At 39.8% G+C, this 14,232-nt stretch overlaps 2 protein-coding genes across 3 annotated transcripts; one reads left to right on the top strand and one right to left on the bottom strand.

The window, feature by feature from the left end:
* The first annotated feature begins 1,684 nt into the window (after nucleotides 1–1,684).
* dthd1 (death domain containing 1) lies at nucleotides 1,685–13,846 on the top strand. Of its 2 annotated transcripts, none has more exons than XM_039822083.1 (10): nucleotides 1,685–2,355; nucleotides 3,030–3,537; nucleotides 4,368–4,698; nucleotides 5,511–5,690; nucleotides 6,223–6,485; nucleotides 7,075–7,230; nucleotides 10,736–11,025; nucleotides 12,239–12,489; nucleotides 12,591–12,648; nucleotides 12,895–13,846. In XM_039822083.1, exons 1-10 carry the CDS (start codon nucleotides 1,908–1,910, stop codon nucleotides 13,200–13,202), a joined length of 2,793 nt encoding a protein of 930 aa, XP_039678017.1. In that variant the 5' UTR covers nucleotides 1,685–1,907; the 3' UTR covers nucleotides 13,203–13,846. The 2 variants fall into 2 exon arrangements, with proteins under 2 accessions (XP_039678017.1, XP_039678016.1); XM_039822082.1 differs by having other exon boundaries at nucleotides 12,847–13,846.
* Nucleotides 7,159–10,799, bottom strand: LOC120572713. Its single transcript, XM_039822084.1, has 8 exons — nucleotides 10,729–10,799; nucleotides 10,145–10,207; nucleotides 9,501–9,572; nucleotides 9,228–9,396; nucleotides 8,936–8,985; nucleotides 8,356–8,478; nucleotides 8,112–8,206; nucleotides 7,159–8,034 (listed from the first exon to the last, which is right to left on the bottom strand). Exons 3-7 carry the CDS (start codon nucleotides 9,533–9,535, stop codon nucleotides 8,140–8,142), a joined length of 444 nt encoding a protein of 147 aa, XP_039678018.1. The 5' UTR covers nucleotides 9,536–9,572; nucleotides 10,145–10,207; nucleotides 10,729–10,799; the 3' UTR covers nucleotides 7,159–8,034; nucleotides 8,112–8,139.
* Nucleotides 13,847–14,232: the final 386 nt, after the last annotated feature.

Genomic DNA, 14,232 nt, shown 5'->3' with positions numbered 1-14,232 from the left:
TCATACCCTTTCATTCCTATTAAATGTGTTATATTAATAATATAATATAATAAACATTTAATTGTTAAAACAATTAAAAGACAAATGTACAGTAAACATTTGGGCTACTCAAAAAGGCATATAAACACAATAGGCCTATATTGTTTTATGACATGCGATATAGGCTACTATTCCTATACTATTCATACTATTAGCAATAGGATTAATGACAAATAGTTTGAACAAAATACTATTTCTTCAGGACCAGTATCCTTTTCAACAGTTCTACCCTACTATCATTAATAGTATATTTAAAAAAATATATGTGTATTTCTTTCTCCTCAGATGGACACTATTGCTACTATTAAAATCTAAAGTGATAAAAATAAGTAATAAAATAACAGGGTACAGTAGGCAGCATCAGCCACATGATGGTGACAGAGTGCTGCAGCACTGTAGCTTCTAGGTAACGGTTACAATAATGTCAGAGAAAAACAGGCCTTTCTCACTGAAGACATTTTGAAATGTCACAGAAGGAAAAGCACAGGAGCAATTAATAACATGAATGATGGCAATATTCCATCTTGCTGCTTCAGATGCTTAAACTTTAAGGGTCCTGGTATTGTGCATGATGGCTCACTGTCACACTGTCATGTCTAACTCAGACACTTGAATAGAACAGAGCCATTTTCTTCAAATAAATAAATAAATATATTCTACAAGTGTATATTTTTTTATTGTAGATTCACATGGATTCTGAATAATATACCAGCTTTGTAAAAAATTTTTTAACATTGTGGTATTTGATTGTTGTGGTTGTGAGAATCCAGATTAAACTATGGTAATTAAAATCTTAATGTGATATAACTTAGACAGCAAGACCTTTTGTCAGTCCATCCACTTTCTAATTACTTTTCTGATTAAGATTTTAAATGCAAAAACATAAGATAAACTCATAAAATATGATGCAGTGTGTAAGTATTAAACCAGTAAAATAAATCAAAGCATTTACAAGCTATATCCAATTACATTTCTGCCACCTCCACCTTGGGGGAAATTATTATTATAAACATTTTTCAATTAGCACTCTGAAAGGAATGTTTCTGCATATGAGTATGCTTACAGTATGCTTTGCTACTTTAAGTACATTGTGCTGATAATACAGTACTTTTGGACTATGGTATTATGGTATGGCTTAAGTAAAGGATCTGAATACTTCTTCAACCACAGATGTTTAAGGATTGTAAAACCAGAAATTCCACAGGCAACCCACAAAATGACACTCCACGCATTGTTTGTGTTGTTGTGGACTTTGTTTCCGAAAAATGCACTAAAGCCACCATGTAAGTCTACGGCCTCCTCCTCAACATATATATGCTTTCAAAACATTGACAGTGGCATTTCTGCTATTTAAACTGAAAGAAATTTGCAAAATTCATCTTTGAGTAAATGTTTTTTGAATGATTGAGGAGTGGGTGAATTTAAAGAGCTGACGTATTTTACTATGCAGTAAAATGAGTGACAGAAGAATAGAAGAGAGGGATGAGATGTCTGGAGGATTCCTGTGAACTTCTTGCTCTGTGGCTCCTCTTTTGTCCCGTCCTGCTACGCCTCCAGGGGTCGCCTTGGCAACATGTTTTACTGCTGGCAGCCATATAAAAACAGCATTGGCTCCTGTAAACTAAAAAAGCTGTACACAGTAACACTAAATGCCAAGGACGTAGCGAACAAGGGGTCTTCAGCTTCAAATATAAAAGGAGGTACACAAGGGAACGCAATGTATTTTAGGGAATATTTGATATTATTCACCATTATTTTGTTAAAGGAGTGAATTGCTTTAGCAATGTGCAACACGGACTGAAAAAGGGGCACAAAACAGGCCGGATTAGAAACTTCGGACCCTGATCTGTTGTATTTTTCAGCTCAGCATGGATGCAAATCTGCATGTGAATAAACTGATGGATGAAGCTGAGTCTCTTCATGGCAGGAGGAGTGAACACAGTCTCCTAAACATGTTGACGGAAACTCTTCGAGGGCTTGAAGCTGTCAGACGCTGCAGAGATCACCGTAATGGAACGGTGGGTTGGAGGAGATGCATAGATGGAGAACCAGGTAGAGGCAGAGGAGAGGAAATACAGAGAGGCAGGGAAGAAGGGATGCTCAGTCCAGCAGAAGATAAAGAGGACGATGAAGAGAGAGGGAGAAATGCTGATGAAGAGCGGGAGAAGAGAGCGTGCAAGCAGAGAGTTCTGGGAGTGCTGAGGGAGCTGAGTGTTTTTCATTCTGACAGAGTGACAGCATGGAGAGGAGTTCTCAGAGAACGCGCCCACCAGTCTCAAGCAGGGGGCAATTATCAACAACATCTGTCCACAACAGGTACGTGAGTTGATCTGACTGATGCATGTCTTTCCTCACCTTTTTTGTGAAGACAAAGAAGTGAAGGTAATGTCCGTTAAAGATGATATGTATAAGCATGAGAAAAAGTTGAAGTGTCAGCTAAAGTTCAAAAAATGTAAGCAGCTGAAGTGGTGGTTGATGTTGAAGGACCGTTGAAGAGGAGTGGAATTGGAACCATCTGTCAAACTGCGGACGTCAGTTTAAGTATACATGCATGTACAAAAGTGTCAGTGGAAGTTAAAATGTTGAAAGTTGTTCAAGTGTCAGTGGAAGTTTAAATGTAAGCATGACAATGGGATTAAGTGTTGGCTGAACAAGTTCTGGTTTGAGTGGAATTTAAAGCATTGTCAAGCAAAATTATTTTAAGCATACATTTTAAATTTATTTGTGAGGCAAATGCCCTGTAAACATTAAACACATATGAACCACCACAACATTTGACTTAATTACATAGAAGTAGTTTATTAGCACTTGTGTGAATCAGTAACTGTGCAGTAGTCCACACAATGCAATATAGTTCATAGTTTTAGAGAGTAGTTTAAGAATATACAGTAAATTAGCTCTCAAAAATGCAGTTTGTCAAGTAAAAGTTATTTTATTGTTGTGATATATAAACACAATCGCCTATGTTCTATATGTCTGTTTTATTATAGATACAGAATGTAAAGTCACACCTTGTTCAGACTCCTTCAGTGAAATGTTCCTGAGTGTTGGGGAGGACATAGAGAACATTATGGACAAACTAAACACAGTCATAACTAAGCTGGACGAAGAAATCCTCAAGTTATGTGCAGAGGAGGCCTCAGCACTTCAGGAGACCAGAGATCCAAAAGCACCAAAGCAACCCGAAGATGACAACAATCACCTGAGCTCCCATGATGCCCTTGAATCTGACTCCGGGCATAAACAGGACATTGAGGATGAAGATGATCAAAGCCATACAATGCCATCACCAGACATTGAACAAACATCACACTCCAGTGTTGACTGCAACCATGCGAAAGAGACAGGGAAACAATTAGTGGTCAAAATTCAAGGAAGTGAAAATGAGAACTGTAATTCTCCAGAAAGTCAGACAAATTTCCTGGAGACGGAAAATGACACAAATAGAGTTAATGACAAGGGCAAAGAGAAGACAAACATTGGATGGATCACTGTAGGGTAAGTTGACGAAATCAAGGTACACTGTCCGCACTGTTTGACAGTGTCATATATTTTGTATCAGCTTGTTTCAGCTCTTTATTAAAAGGTATATGATGTTTACATGGAGTAAAATATTCAAACCCAAGAATTGTTTTTGTGGCTACATCATTCCATCGCAATACACATTTCCTTAATATTCAGCCAGTCATATTTGGTGTCTTTGAAAACGTTGGGACCTCCACTACAATTTAAAATAAAGTTTTGTCTGTTTGAACAATGTTTGGCTGCACAGCAAGAGCTAGAACATTATTGCAACATTCCACATGTTCAGCATCCTAGTCTTTATTCCACATGGAGCTGCCAAGCTTGTGAGTCTGGACATGATTTTATACCTTCCCCTCATTTCCTCTGCTCACTGATACAGAAGCAAACTCTCTGCAATGGCTCATCAAAAGGCGCACATGTTATTGCCACCTAGCCGGCTACTTCATAGAGTTCAGGTCAATGCCCAGATTTGTCCAAAAGCCAAACAAATCAGGAAAATTCAGATCAGAAGGAGAGGCCGAGTCTGGGAGAAGCTGATATGGAAATGTGCGTGCTCCAGCATTTCAGAAATATTTAAGATGGTTGCCCTTTTGCTAGAAATGTAGCTTAAATATGATGAACGCTATTTCTACTACTACTAACATTAAGAGCAAAGATACACATTGTTATGGTAATGATGCAGGAAGCAAAAATATGCAATTTAAAGCTGTTCTTTATCATTCATTTATATTGTACAAAATGTCATCTGTACATTATGAGCTTTATATCTCTGTATAACTGATCTATTTTTAAATGATTTCTAGGCTCACTGGTGAACAGGAGGACAGCCATTCAGATGTACCAGACACATGCTTTATCAGAGCACCCATGGGTGTGGCTGAAGTCCTGAGATGTGAGGTGGCCGACACCCTGAGCTGCCTGATGGTGACCGCCTCGGAGGAGCTGGTCAGCAGAGTGATCAGGGTCAAAGTTCAGGACGGAGCTAACGTCCACTTCCCTGTGATTGTGATTGTGCCTTTCTGCGCACGTTACCGCGGCAGCTATAGGGATGTCGCTGTGAAGATAGTTGATGGGGAGAGGAGGGCGAGCTACGTCACTCCTGTAACCACAGAGGGCACGTACGGAGGGCAGAGGGTAACGTTCTCTATGTTTTAAAAACACTAACTTTTATTTTACTGTCAGCAATGCCATCAACTAGTTAGTTACTAGAAGTTATTGTTTCTATGTATTTATTCAATTCAATTCAAATCACTTTATTCATCCCCAGGGGGCAATTAAATGACACAAAGAGCAGCATATTCCACCACATACAGTACATCATCAATAAAATAAATAGATACATAATAATATATAAAAAGAAAAAAAGGGGGAAAGGGGATGGGGTGAGTGCGTCAGTCATCAGTCTACGGAGTATTGTAGTGCAGTCCAAAGATTTGGGAGATGGGGGGGCTGGGAGTTTAGGAGCTGGACAGCCCTGGGGACAAAGGTCACCTTCCTCCTCTAGGTCTTACAGCCTTGACAGTGGAGTCTGCACCTTGAGGGGAGCCACTCAAACATGGAAAACATGACATGTGATGGATCACGAAGGATCCTACAGGCAGTCTTCAAGGTCTGCTGTTCGCATAGGGTGGACAGAGCTCTCAGGGGGTGTCCAATAATTCTGGAACAGACTTCAACAGTTTGATGTAAGCAGTTCCTGTTTTGAAGACTAATGGAATAAAACCAACAAGGGAAGGAAAAGGTTATCACACTTTCAATAAATGAGTAGTAAAATGTGGTTAGGATGTCCTTGTTGCTTACATCATGTTTTTGTTCATGTTCATGATATTTGTATGGAAAACCAGATTTGACATCAGGGAGAATATTGATTTTCTGTTTATAAATGATTCAAATACATTGGCCAAAATAGATGATTTCATTTATGTTTTGTTTATGTCTGTTGTAAGAGCTCGTTTGCAGAGGTGAGGGTGTACTCCCTGGGCCTGTTTGCAGTGGTTTCCTGTCTGAAAAGAGAAAATTACACCGTTCCCACAAAGGGTTTGTCACTCAAACTCCCCATGGACCCCCGAATCTGTCTGAATTACCTCCCAGGATCCTTCACGGCTCCAGTAATGGCACAAACCATGGTATGGAGAAAATTATTTGATCACTATGCCACTATACTTTTAACACAAGCGTATAAGTTTACTTAACTAATTTGTTGTGTTTTGTGGGCTGTTTGGGAGTGAGAAGTAGGTAGAAACATCTTTGTAAATTTGAGATCAAACCTTTGAAAAAGAACTCAATCTTTAAAATATTCAAATTGTTCCAAAAAAACAAAGCCATGGTAAGAGAAAGAAGGGTATAAAAAGCAAAGACAGACTGCTTATAATTCACTGACTTGAGTTTTCACAGATGTTTGCTGTAAGCTAAATGAACAGCTGTGGCTGAAATTTGAATCAACCTCCGAGTCCAATAATCTGTAAACTAACTCCAGTTTGTTGCTTGATCTTACGTCAAAACCCAACAGCTCCCCCTCTACACGGCTCTTTTTGATGAAACGGCATGCTTTTGGCAAAACAAAAGTGTGGGAAGAAACACTTTTTTCATATCACACAGCATCTCTGTCCAAACTGCTGCTTATATAATGCAGAACAGCTGTTTCCTCCTCTGCCTCAGATCCAGCCGGTAGATGCTGTCCTTTTGGCAGCTGTCAAGTCCAGGAGCGATGCCTATCACTCGGTGGTGTCTACAAGTCCACTACTCTACCTCACCCACCCATCCTCTCAGCCCCTGAGAAGACCTCTCACTCTCACCCTTCCCTGTCCCCCGAACCCCAAAAAGAAGCGACACACAAGGGGACAACGGGAGGAGCAAGACCACCAAACTCGGCCTGTTAGTGCTTCTCCACCATTGGATCAACCTGCGTCCCACAGGAGGAGGTGAGTTAATGAATTGAAATACAGACATCAGAGGATCAATGGCCAAAAATCAGAGACCAGAGATGCAGGTGGCAGCTCCCAGATGAGTATGATTCGTTATTCATTAACTGCTGCAGAATGTGTTGTGTTTTTTTTAAAATGGCAACGTGGCTAAAGGGATGGCCATGTTTGTTTGTCAGTTGGTCCACCACTTTGGTCCAAATAGAAATATCACCTATTGCATGGATCTTCCTGAAATATTGTACAGACATTCATGACTCCCAGACAATGCATTCTCGTGGCTTTGGTGATCCCCTGACTTTGTCTTTAGTGAAAAAACTTTCAATTTGTCCAATGCAAATATAATATTTATGTCTAATTACCTGCAAAACAAATGAATTTCCATCAGCCTCAGTTGTATCCGTCAATTAGCATGCTACCACGCTGAACTTAGATGCTGAACATGGTAGATATTACTGTTTAACATCGACATGTTAGCATGCTAATGTAGGGATGTAGCATCAAAGCAGCACCCTGCCCCTAAGCACAGCCTCACAGAGACTCCTAGTCTTGTTATATGAAGATATTGTGTTTTTAATGTTTCTGTCAGAGTCCTGGTCGCCTCTGTGAAGTCTAAGGAGATGTCCAATGAGCTGCTGATTGTTCTGGCTTCAAGAGACAAACAGTGGAGCGTCCTGGATAAAGCCACAGTGAGGAACCAGCAGAATGGACTGGTGTCCTTTGAGCTGACAGAGAACTTTGACAGGTTTGCAAAATAATGTCACCTTTTAAATTCTTGCAAATTGAATTGGCTGCTGAGAATATATACATGGCTGTTGAGAATGAGAGGCTAGTCCTTCAAACTTCAAACACAGTTGATCCAAAGGGCGGTGCAGGTCAGCTAGACAACAGAAATACTTATTTCAAGAAAGATGCATACACACTACAGTACTAGCCCATTCACACACACATAATCCAAATAGATTGTGTTCAATTTAAAGCAAATGAGGAAAAGTGTATTTAAGTTGTTTGTAGGAAATATAAATGGACGGAGTGGATTGTGGGGGTTTGGTCAGGTTTGTATGACTTTGAGCTCAGGTATACAGCACATATTTAGGGCCTTATTATTTAATACCACATAGCACTTTGTGGATAAATATTAGAATGGTAGATTAAATTCTAAAGCTAACAAGAAGCTATTGAGGGGAGGCATCAGAAAAGGTAATATAGTTTTCTGATCTTGTTAGAATCCTTGGTACAGTACTCTGGAGCCAGTTGGAAGCTGCAAAAAGAGGCTTGGGTCAAAATAGTGGGCGTTATAGTGGATAGAAAATGAAAGCCTGGATGATTTTCTCTGTGACTGCAGCACTCAGTGGATATATTGTTGTACCTTCCAACCTAAACAGATCCCAGCACAAACTGCAATATGAGGCAGAAACATCCATAGAAGGACTACAGACAGTAGAGATAAGCCCAGGGTCAGACTTGTAGGGTGATTGTCATTTAAAGCATAATTTGTGTCAGATCCATTGCGGATTTCTCTGGTTTGTCCACCCAGTAAAAGAAGAATCTGAAAAACATACAGTATTGTATCAAAAGAAGACCTTTATCTGACACACACATGAGTTGTGTTGTAATGTATCTTACCACATCTCCTCTTGCTTGTGCCTTCCTGCTACAGTTGATCAACCACTGTAGTTGATTTGAAGGATGGAATGTTTTCAGCTTGCTGCTGTTGTTTCCTATACGCAGTGTCAGAATGGGCAGGCCACTCACACCACAAATGAGGATGTAATAAATCTTGCGTCTCACCACAGAACAGGAACTACTCTCAGACATCACAGATTAACTGAAGTGAAAGAAAAAAAAAACTTTTCATTTGATTGTGTACCTGTTTGCTGAGACGCAGTTCGTAGACTCCAGGTGTGTTTGCTTCTCAGGACACCAGCCTAAAACCTTGAAATGACGAGTTCCTTGCAGTGTTGTTCTTGTCATAGCAAGGAGGCTGTTGAAACTGGATCACACATAGAGGCCAGAAAAGAATATTTGATGAAGACAAGGACTGAAACTGGCTCATTTTGTTTATGAGAAAAGTGAGTAGGGTTGGGTGATATGACGATGTATGTCCTCAAAACGATATCAAAATGCCTTTCGTATATATTTCTACATTGTTTCTAACGTGACGTCGAAAAACTAGAGGCCGAACTGCGTTATGGCAATATTCACATACACATACATCACTTGGATGGCACTTTACGTTTTGATTCTTGCACGTTATGTTAATTTTGCACCAAAATAGGGTTTGCTATGTGGTTATTTGATATGGACTATTTATTTATTGAATTACCAGAAAACATGCAATATTGTGATATATATCTTTATCGAAATATGAAATGACCTCGGGATAGAAGGTTTTGGCTATATTTCCCAGCCCTATATTAGTGATGAGTAACTTTAACTCTCTTTGATACCTGTCAGTGAAAAACAGCCTTTTTAGTTTTCCTTTTGCCACAGAGTTAGCCTGCAAGATACAGAAAAGAACATGACTAAATAATGACAATGATTAGACTCTAAACTGTAAATAAAAAAAAATAAAATAAAAAAGAGTTCTATTGGAATTAAATCTTAGGCTAAATTTAAAGCAATGATATTTAATGCATGTTTTTGATGTTTTCCCATTTAGAAAAAATAAATTTGTTTTTTTTTACAAAAAGTGTGTATTGTACTTAGTTGTGTGTAGTTAAACAGTTACAGGTTACTCACAACATGTGTTTTGTATCGGAGGCCCATGAGCCGGATGAGTGTGTTTGACAGGCGCCGCAGGTTAGCAGGGTTCTGGGCCGTCCTCATAGCCACATCCACGCACCGACTACCAGCAGTGACCGTCATCACGAGTCCTCCAACCACATAGAGGAGGAAGCAAACATTGCCCCTGGCCACACAGAGAGAGAGAAACAAAAAATTAGGGAGTGTGATTTTGCGTATTTGAAGACGACAGTTAATTTTTGAAGTCATGTGAAAATCATGGATTCTTACTTGTGGACAATCAGCTCTGGTGGAAACTTCAACATGAAGAGGTCTGATGTGTGACGCCCTACCGGAACAATGCTAGAATAGGGACATTTTATAGAGACAGAATAGTTTAAAAAAAATATTTGTATTTGACATATTTGAAGTTGGGAACACTTGGTTCGTTTCTTATTTACCTCACACAATGATAAAAGACAAAACCTAAAAAAAATTCACAGCTACATTTATTCCATCTTAATTTCCATTCTTTATCTATTTTGTATGTAAAGGACTGTGTGCAATAATACACATATCCCTAATCATTTAAGGTGCTGTAACAGATTAATCTTAAAGATCATTTTCATGTGCAGTCCCCTGGCAGGTCACAATTAACATATACTGTACATACACATACAGAAGTAGTACTTCATACACACCATGTAATCAAGAAGTGTAGCAGTTTTAAAAGTATAAACAATTTCAAGTGTTTTCTTTAACATTCCTTGCGTTTCTTGCGTCGTTTGCTAATCATAAATAAATAAACATTTTGTATAATGATTTAGGAGAAACATTTAACACAATCAATTAGCATTTTCCTTACTTAGTGGTATTCTTGCCTTGTTTAATCTAGAGTCAAACACATAGACAATACTTTATCCAGAAGTACTCACCACTCAAGCAACTACTGTTCCACCTCTCCGGGGTTTTATGCCTTTCATTTAGACATGTTCAGTCTATGGGCACATGAGAACAAATGTGGAACATTACAACTAACCAGACTTAGAGTGAGATTTTCTTTACATAAGTGGTTTAAGAAAGGCAGTATGGATAAAGGGGGGAGCCAAATGCTTTGAATTCCAGGCTTTAGCATTTCTATGTTGAACATGCTAAGAATGTTAAGTCATCTCTAAAGAAGTGATAATTAAAATTAAAAGGTATCTGATTTCGTTTATGCTTTTAGTCCCGTTTAGGAAAATGTAATTATGAATATTAGACCTATACATTGTGAACTGTTCCTTTAATAAGGATAGATTCTCATTATTTCTCTCCTGTGCCATACTTCTCTTCTTCTTTCTTATCTAAAACAGCTTCCCCAGAGAATAATATATGTTCAGTCAGTAATATGAATTCTTTATTCTGTCTTTAGTCTGTATTCAGGCCCACGATAATGGACTCATCTCTTCCCTTTATTCAGCAACAATCTAATCTCTCGGCTGAGCTCAACTTCTTAACTTTCCTGTCTCTGACTGTCTACCTTTCAGACTGCTGGTGGTTCGTCTCCTGTCTCCACTACAGCCTTGCCGGATCACCTCCCTGGCAGAGGAGCTGGAGGAGTCGGTCTGCTGCCACGCGGCCACTGTCGTCCTCCAGCATAGACAAGACGAGCCTCACGCCGTCCTGGTGGCTGCTCTGCCCAGCAGAGACCTCGGCTGGGAGCTGTCCAAACTGCGAGCCCGGGGCTTCAGTGGCCTCCCGGAGACCTCGGCAGAGATCTCCATGTGTGAAGGAGACCAGCTTCTCCTCCGTTTCAGTGGCAACATCACCTCCACAGGTAGGGTGCGAGGTTCAGGTACTGACTAATTTAAAAAGTTGCCTGCACACTGAAAAAAGGAAGTAAAGGAGGCTCCACAGATGCAGAAAAGAATGCACAATGTACAAAAAATATGGGGGGAAATGGCAGAACAGTGAATGTTTTGGTTATAGGAACATGTCAGGACAGAATATATTTTCTCCTGATTGGCCATCACTGGCCTGTTTAAATCCCTAGGATTACATGTAATTTGTGGTTATAATGTGCTATTGGATGGGTTACCGTGACCTTTTGTCGAGGCATTCATGCTTCCCAGAGGATGAATCCTAATACCAGTCCTAGCGCCATCATCAGGTCAAAATATATTTGGAAATAGTAAATCAGAAGCTCCATGTCAATAATAGTATCAGCATTGTTAGCATTTAGCTCAAAGCACACCCTCACAGAGCAGCTAGTATGGCTATAGACTCTCAGTCCCGTTTCACATGTTGTCACTGTTTGTACATGTAAATAATTATTTTTTCATCTGAACAGACTCGTAGGTTTTCTTTTGTTTGTTTTTTGTCATTGTGAGGACATTTCTGTCATAAGAAATGATTTACCTTGGCTACACATATCTGGCCCTACTTCCTGAGAAGCCTGGGTTCCAGAGTGCAAACACTTTTACATTTGCTTATTAAAAAAGTTGGAATGATGTTTAGAGATGGAATATACTGTAAGAAAAGTTGCCCGGGTTTGGTATTCTAACAGTGTGGTGTCATGCATTAAACCTGCACCCTGGCATTCATATGGAGGGAAAGAGGACAAAAGGATAAATGTTTTACAAAAGAGTTACATGTCAGAATCTATTAGCAGGTTTCTGTTTGACAATATACAGTAAACCAAACTCAGTGTGTTTTAACTCAAAGGCAGTAAAACACACATAAAAGTATCAACATCAACATAATAAAACAGTTGTTGCTATTGTTGGGGAAATCAGGTTACAAATACCTACCATAGGTCTAAACAGGTCTGTCTTCCTGCTGCTTGTCGCCACATAACTGGGTGGCACAGACCATATAATAAATTTAATTATATGTTTGGACAGGCAGCCAACAGAATGCATGTACAGTGTGTTCAGTCTCAGGTATGTTTGCTCTCCCAGCTTCCTTCTCACTTAAAGATGACATACTGACTGGTTTTGATTCAGTTGGTTGAAGTGATAAGGTTTTGAATGTCCATTTTTTTACAACAGGAACTCAAAACGACCAACATGATGTCCCACATGAGCGAATCACCTTCCACAGCCAGCAGAAGAATCACCTCTTGGTGTATCTAACGGAAGTGGACCCATTTGGGAACTACAGTTCCCCCCACTACAAAGGCACGGCCACGTTTTACAAGGTAACCAGAGGTCAGCTGGGGTGGCAAGGTGACCGACCAGTCCCGATGGACACAAAGCTCCTGGGAGAGCCCGTCTGTAAGCTGTCTCTGACTTTACCCAAGGTGCAGAAGCATTCACAAGGAATTCTACATTAAACATTGTGTTAAAGACGTTGACCTTCACAATCAAAGAAGATCCTAACATTTTTGCTGTTTCATTTCAGAAAGTGAGAACCATTAATCGGCCCATCACAGCTAGGGTGAAGTTATGGGAGGAGACAGGTGGGTGACATGTTTTGAGATACTTAACCTTAATATTTCCTTTTTTGTGTTACAGTTGAACAATTTATTGCATCACTTTGATTATTGTACATATGAATTTGCCTACATTTGCCATATTTTTAATATCAAAGGTTCCCAGATATTTTTCTAATTTTCCCAAACAAGCTGTTGCTAGTGTTGAAAATATAAATGCATCAGTTTCAGGTCACCAGTGTGTCCATCGTTCATCTCTTGCCCACCCACCAGATTCCCTGTCAGACTCTCTTCTTCTCTGGCTATCTGGGGAGCTTTCAGAGGAGGAAGTAGCCCTTCTTGTGCTCTCCCTGCGTCTCCGTCGAAGCGCCGCTCAGCTGGTGAAGCTCCGGGCTGGGGACAGCCTGTCCACCCAGGCCTTCCATGTCCTGGCCATGTGGAGGAGGGGGCTGCCCGCTGCCACACACCAACCCAAGGCCTCTCAGCTGGCTCACTGCTTGGCCAAGAGCGGCAGGCCGGACCTGGCCAGGGAGCTGCTGCTGCGACAGGCTGCAACCACCAGACAGGGCTCACTGAAATAGTAGAAATCACAGTGCATTTTAATTGTCGCTTTTAGTCAGAGTATGTGTGCCTGCCGAATAAATTGGTGGCAGTACTGTGTTTGATCCACAAGGGGTCAGCATTGAACTGCGAGATTCCGTGCTCTCAAGACTTGAGTCGTTTATGTTTACGAGTCATGACTAAGTTAACCCAGTAATTTTTAGAGGCCTGAAGACTTCATATTATTCAATAACAAAGAAAAAAGAAAAGTTAAATATCTGAAACCGTATCTGCTTTCCTGTGCCGTTAGTTGTCTCATGATCCCTTTCACTTTCTTGTAACCCTTTGGTGGGTCCTAAACCACGGACTGGGCATCAGCGGTGTGGGTAATATTTCTAAGCATTTCTCGTGACACAGTTGAAGCACGAATAGCTGCAGATCACCACACAAGACACTGAGTGAGACATTCAGACAATCAAGAAAAAGAAAGTATATTTAGTTAGGCCATTTGTAATTGACACCTTACCTCATATTATGTGTTGTGATGCAATAAATCTCTCTCTAGATACAAGCAGGGAGAAGTATCTGCACCCACAACTATATTCAGAATGAAATAACAAAATAAAGGTAGTTATGTGCTAGTTTACTTGTATGTAGTGAATATACCTAAACTGGAGCTGATACATGTGTGTTGCTAAACTTAAACATTTGTTTAGAATATTAAATAAATATTTGTATAGGTATGCCTTTAAAATAAAATAAAACACTGATAGGCATTACAAATCCTCTGCATATTTTAATGTGTTATAAAAGTGTTCCTGGGAAACATCGCACCACAATGTCCGTTTAGTAGCTATTCTGGAGTTTATGATCAACATATCACACGGTCATCACATAAGGGACTACATTTATATAGCGCATGGTGTTTTCCCAGTTGTAATGGAATTGGAAAATACTAAATAAGAGGCTAGTAGTAGTAGTAGTAGTAGTAGTAATAGTAGTAGTAGTAGAATTATTATTAGTAGTAAGCTAAATACTACAGTAGTAAGCTAGCATTACTTCCAAGGCCAA

The sequence above is a fragment of the Perca fluviatilis genome, chromosome 14 (genome assembly GCF_010015445.1).
Source record: "Perca fluviatilis chromosome 14, GENO_Pfluv_1.0, whole genome shotgun sequence".
NCBI lineage: Eukaryota > Metazoa > Chordata > Actinopteri > Perciformes > Percidae > Perca > Perca fluviatilis.
The sequence above is the reverse complement of the archived record's forward strand: the minus strand, read 5'-3'. Positions and strand labels throughout refer to the sequence as shown.

Coding starts and splice junctions, on each gene's coding strand:
- dthd1 (XM_039822082.1), top strand. CDS start 1,908: ATGGATGCAAATCTGCATGTGAATAAACTGATGGATGAAGCTGAGTCT. Junction 5,691..6,222: donor CAGTAATGGCACAAACCATG/GTATGGAGAAAA, acceptor CCTCTGCCTCAG/ATCCAGCCGGTAGATGCTGT. Junction 12,490..12,590: donor TGTCTCTGACTTTACCCAAG/GTGCAGAAGCAT, acceptor GTTTCATTTCAG/AAAGTGAGAACCATTAATCG.
- LOC120572713 (XM_039822084.1), bottom strand. CDS start 9,535: ATGTTGAAGTTTCCACCAGAGCTGATTGTCCACAA. Junction 9,397..9,500: donor CCAGAGCTGATTGTCCACAA/GTAAGAATCCAT, acceptor CTGTGTGGCCAG/GGGCAATGTTTGCTTCCTCC. Junction 8,479..8,935: donor AGGCTGTTTTTCACTGACAG/GTATCAAAGAGA, acceptor TGTGTGATCCAG/TTTCAACAGCCTCCTTGCTA.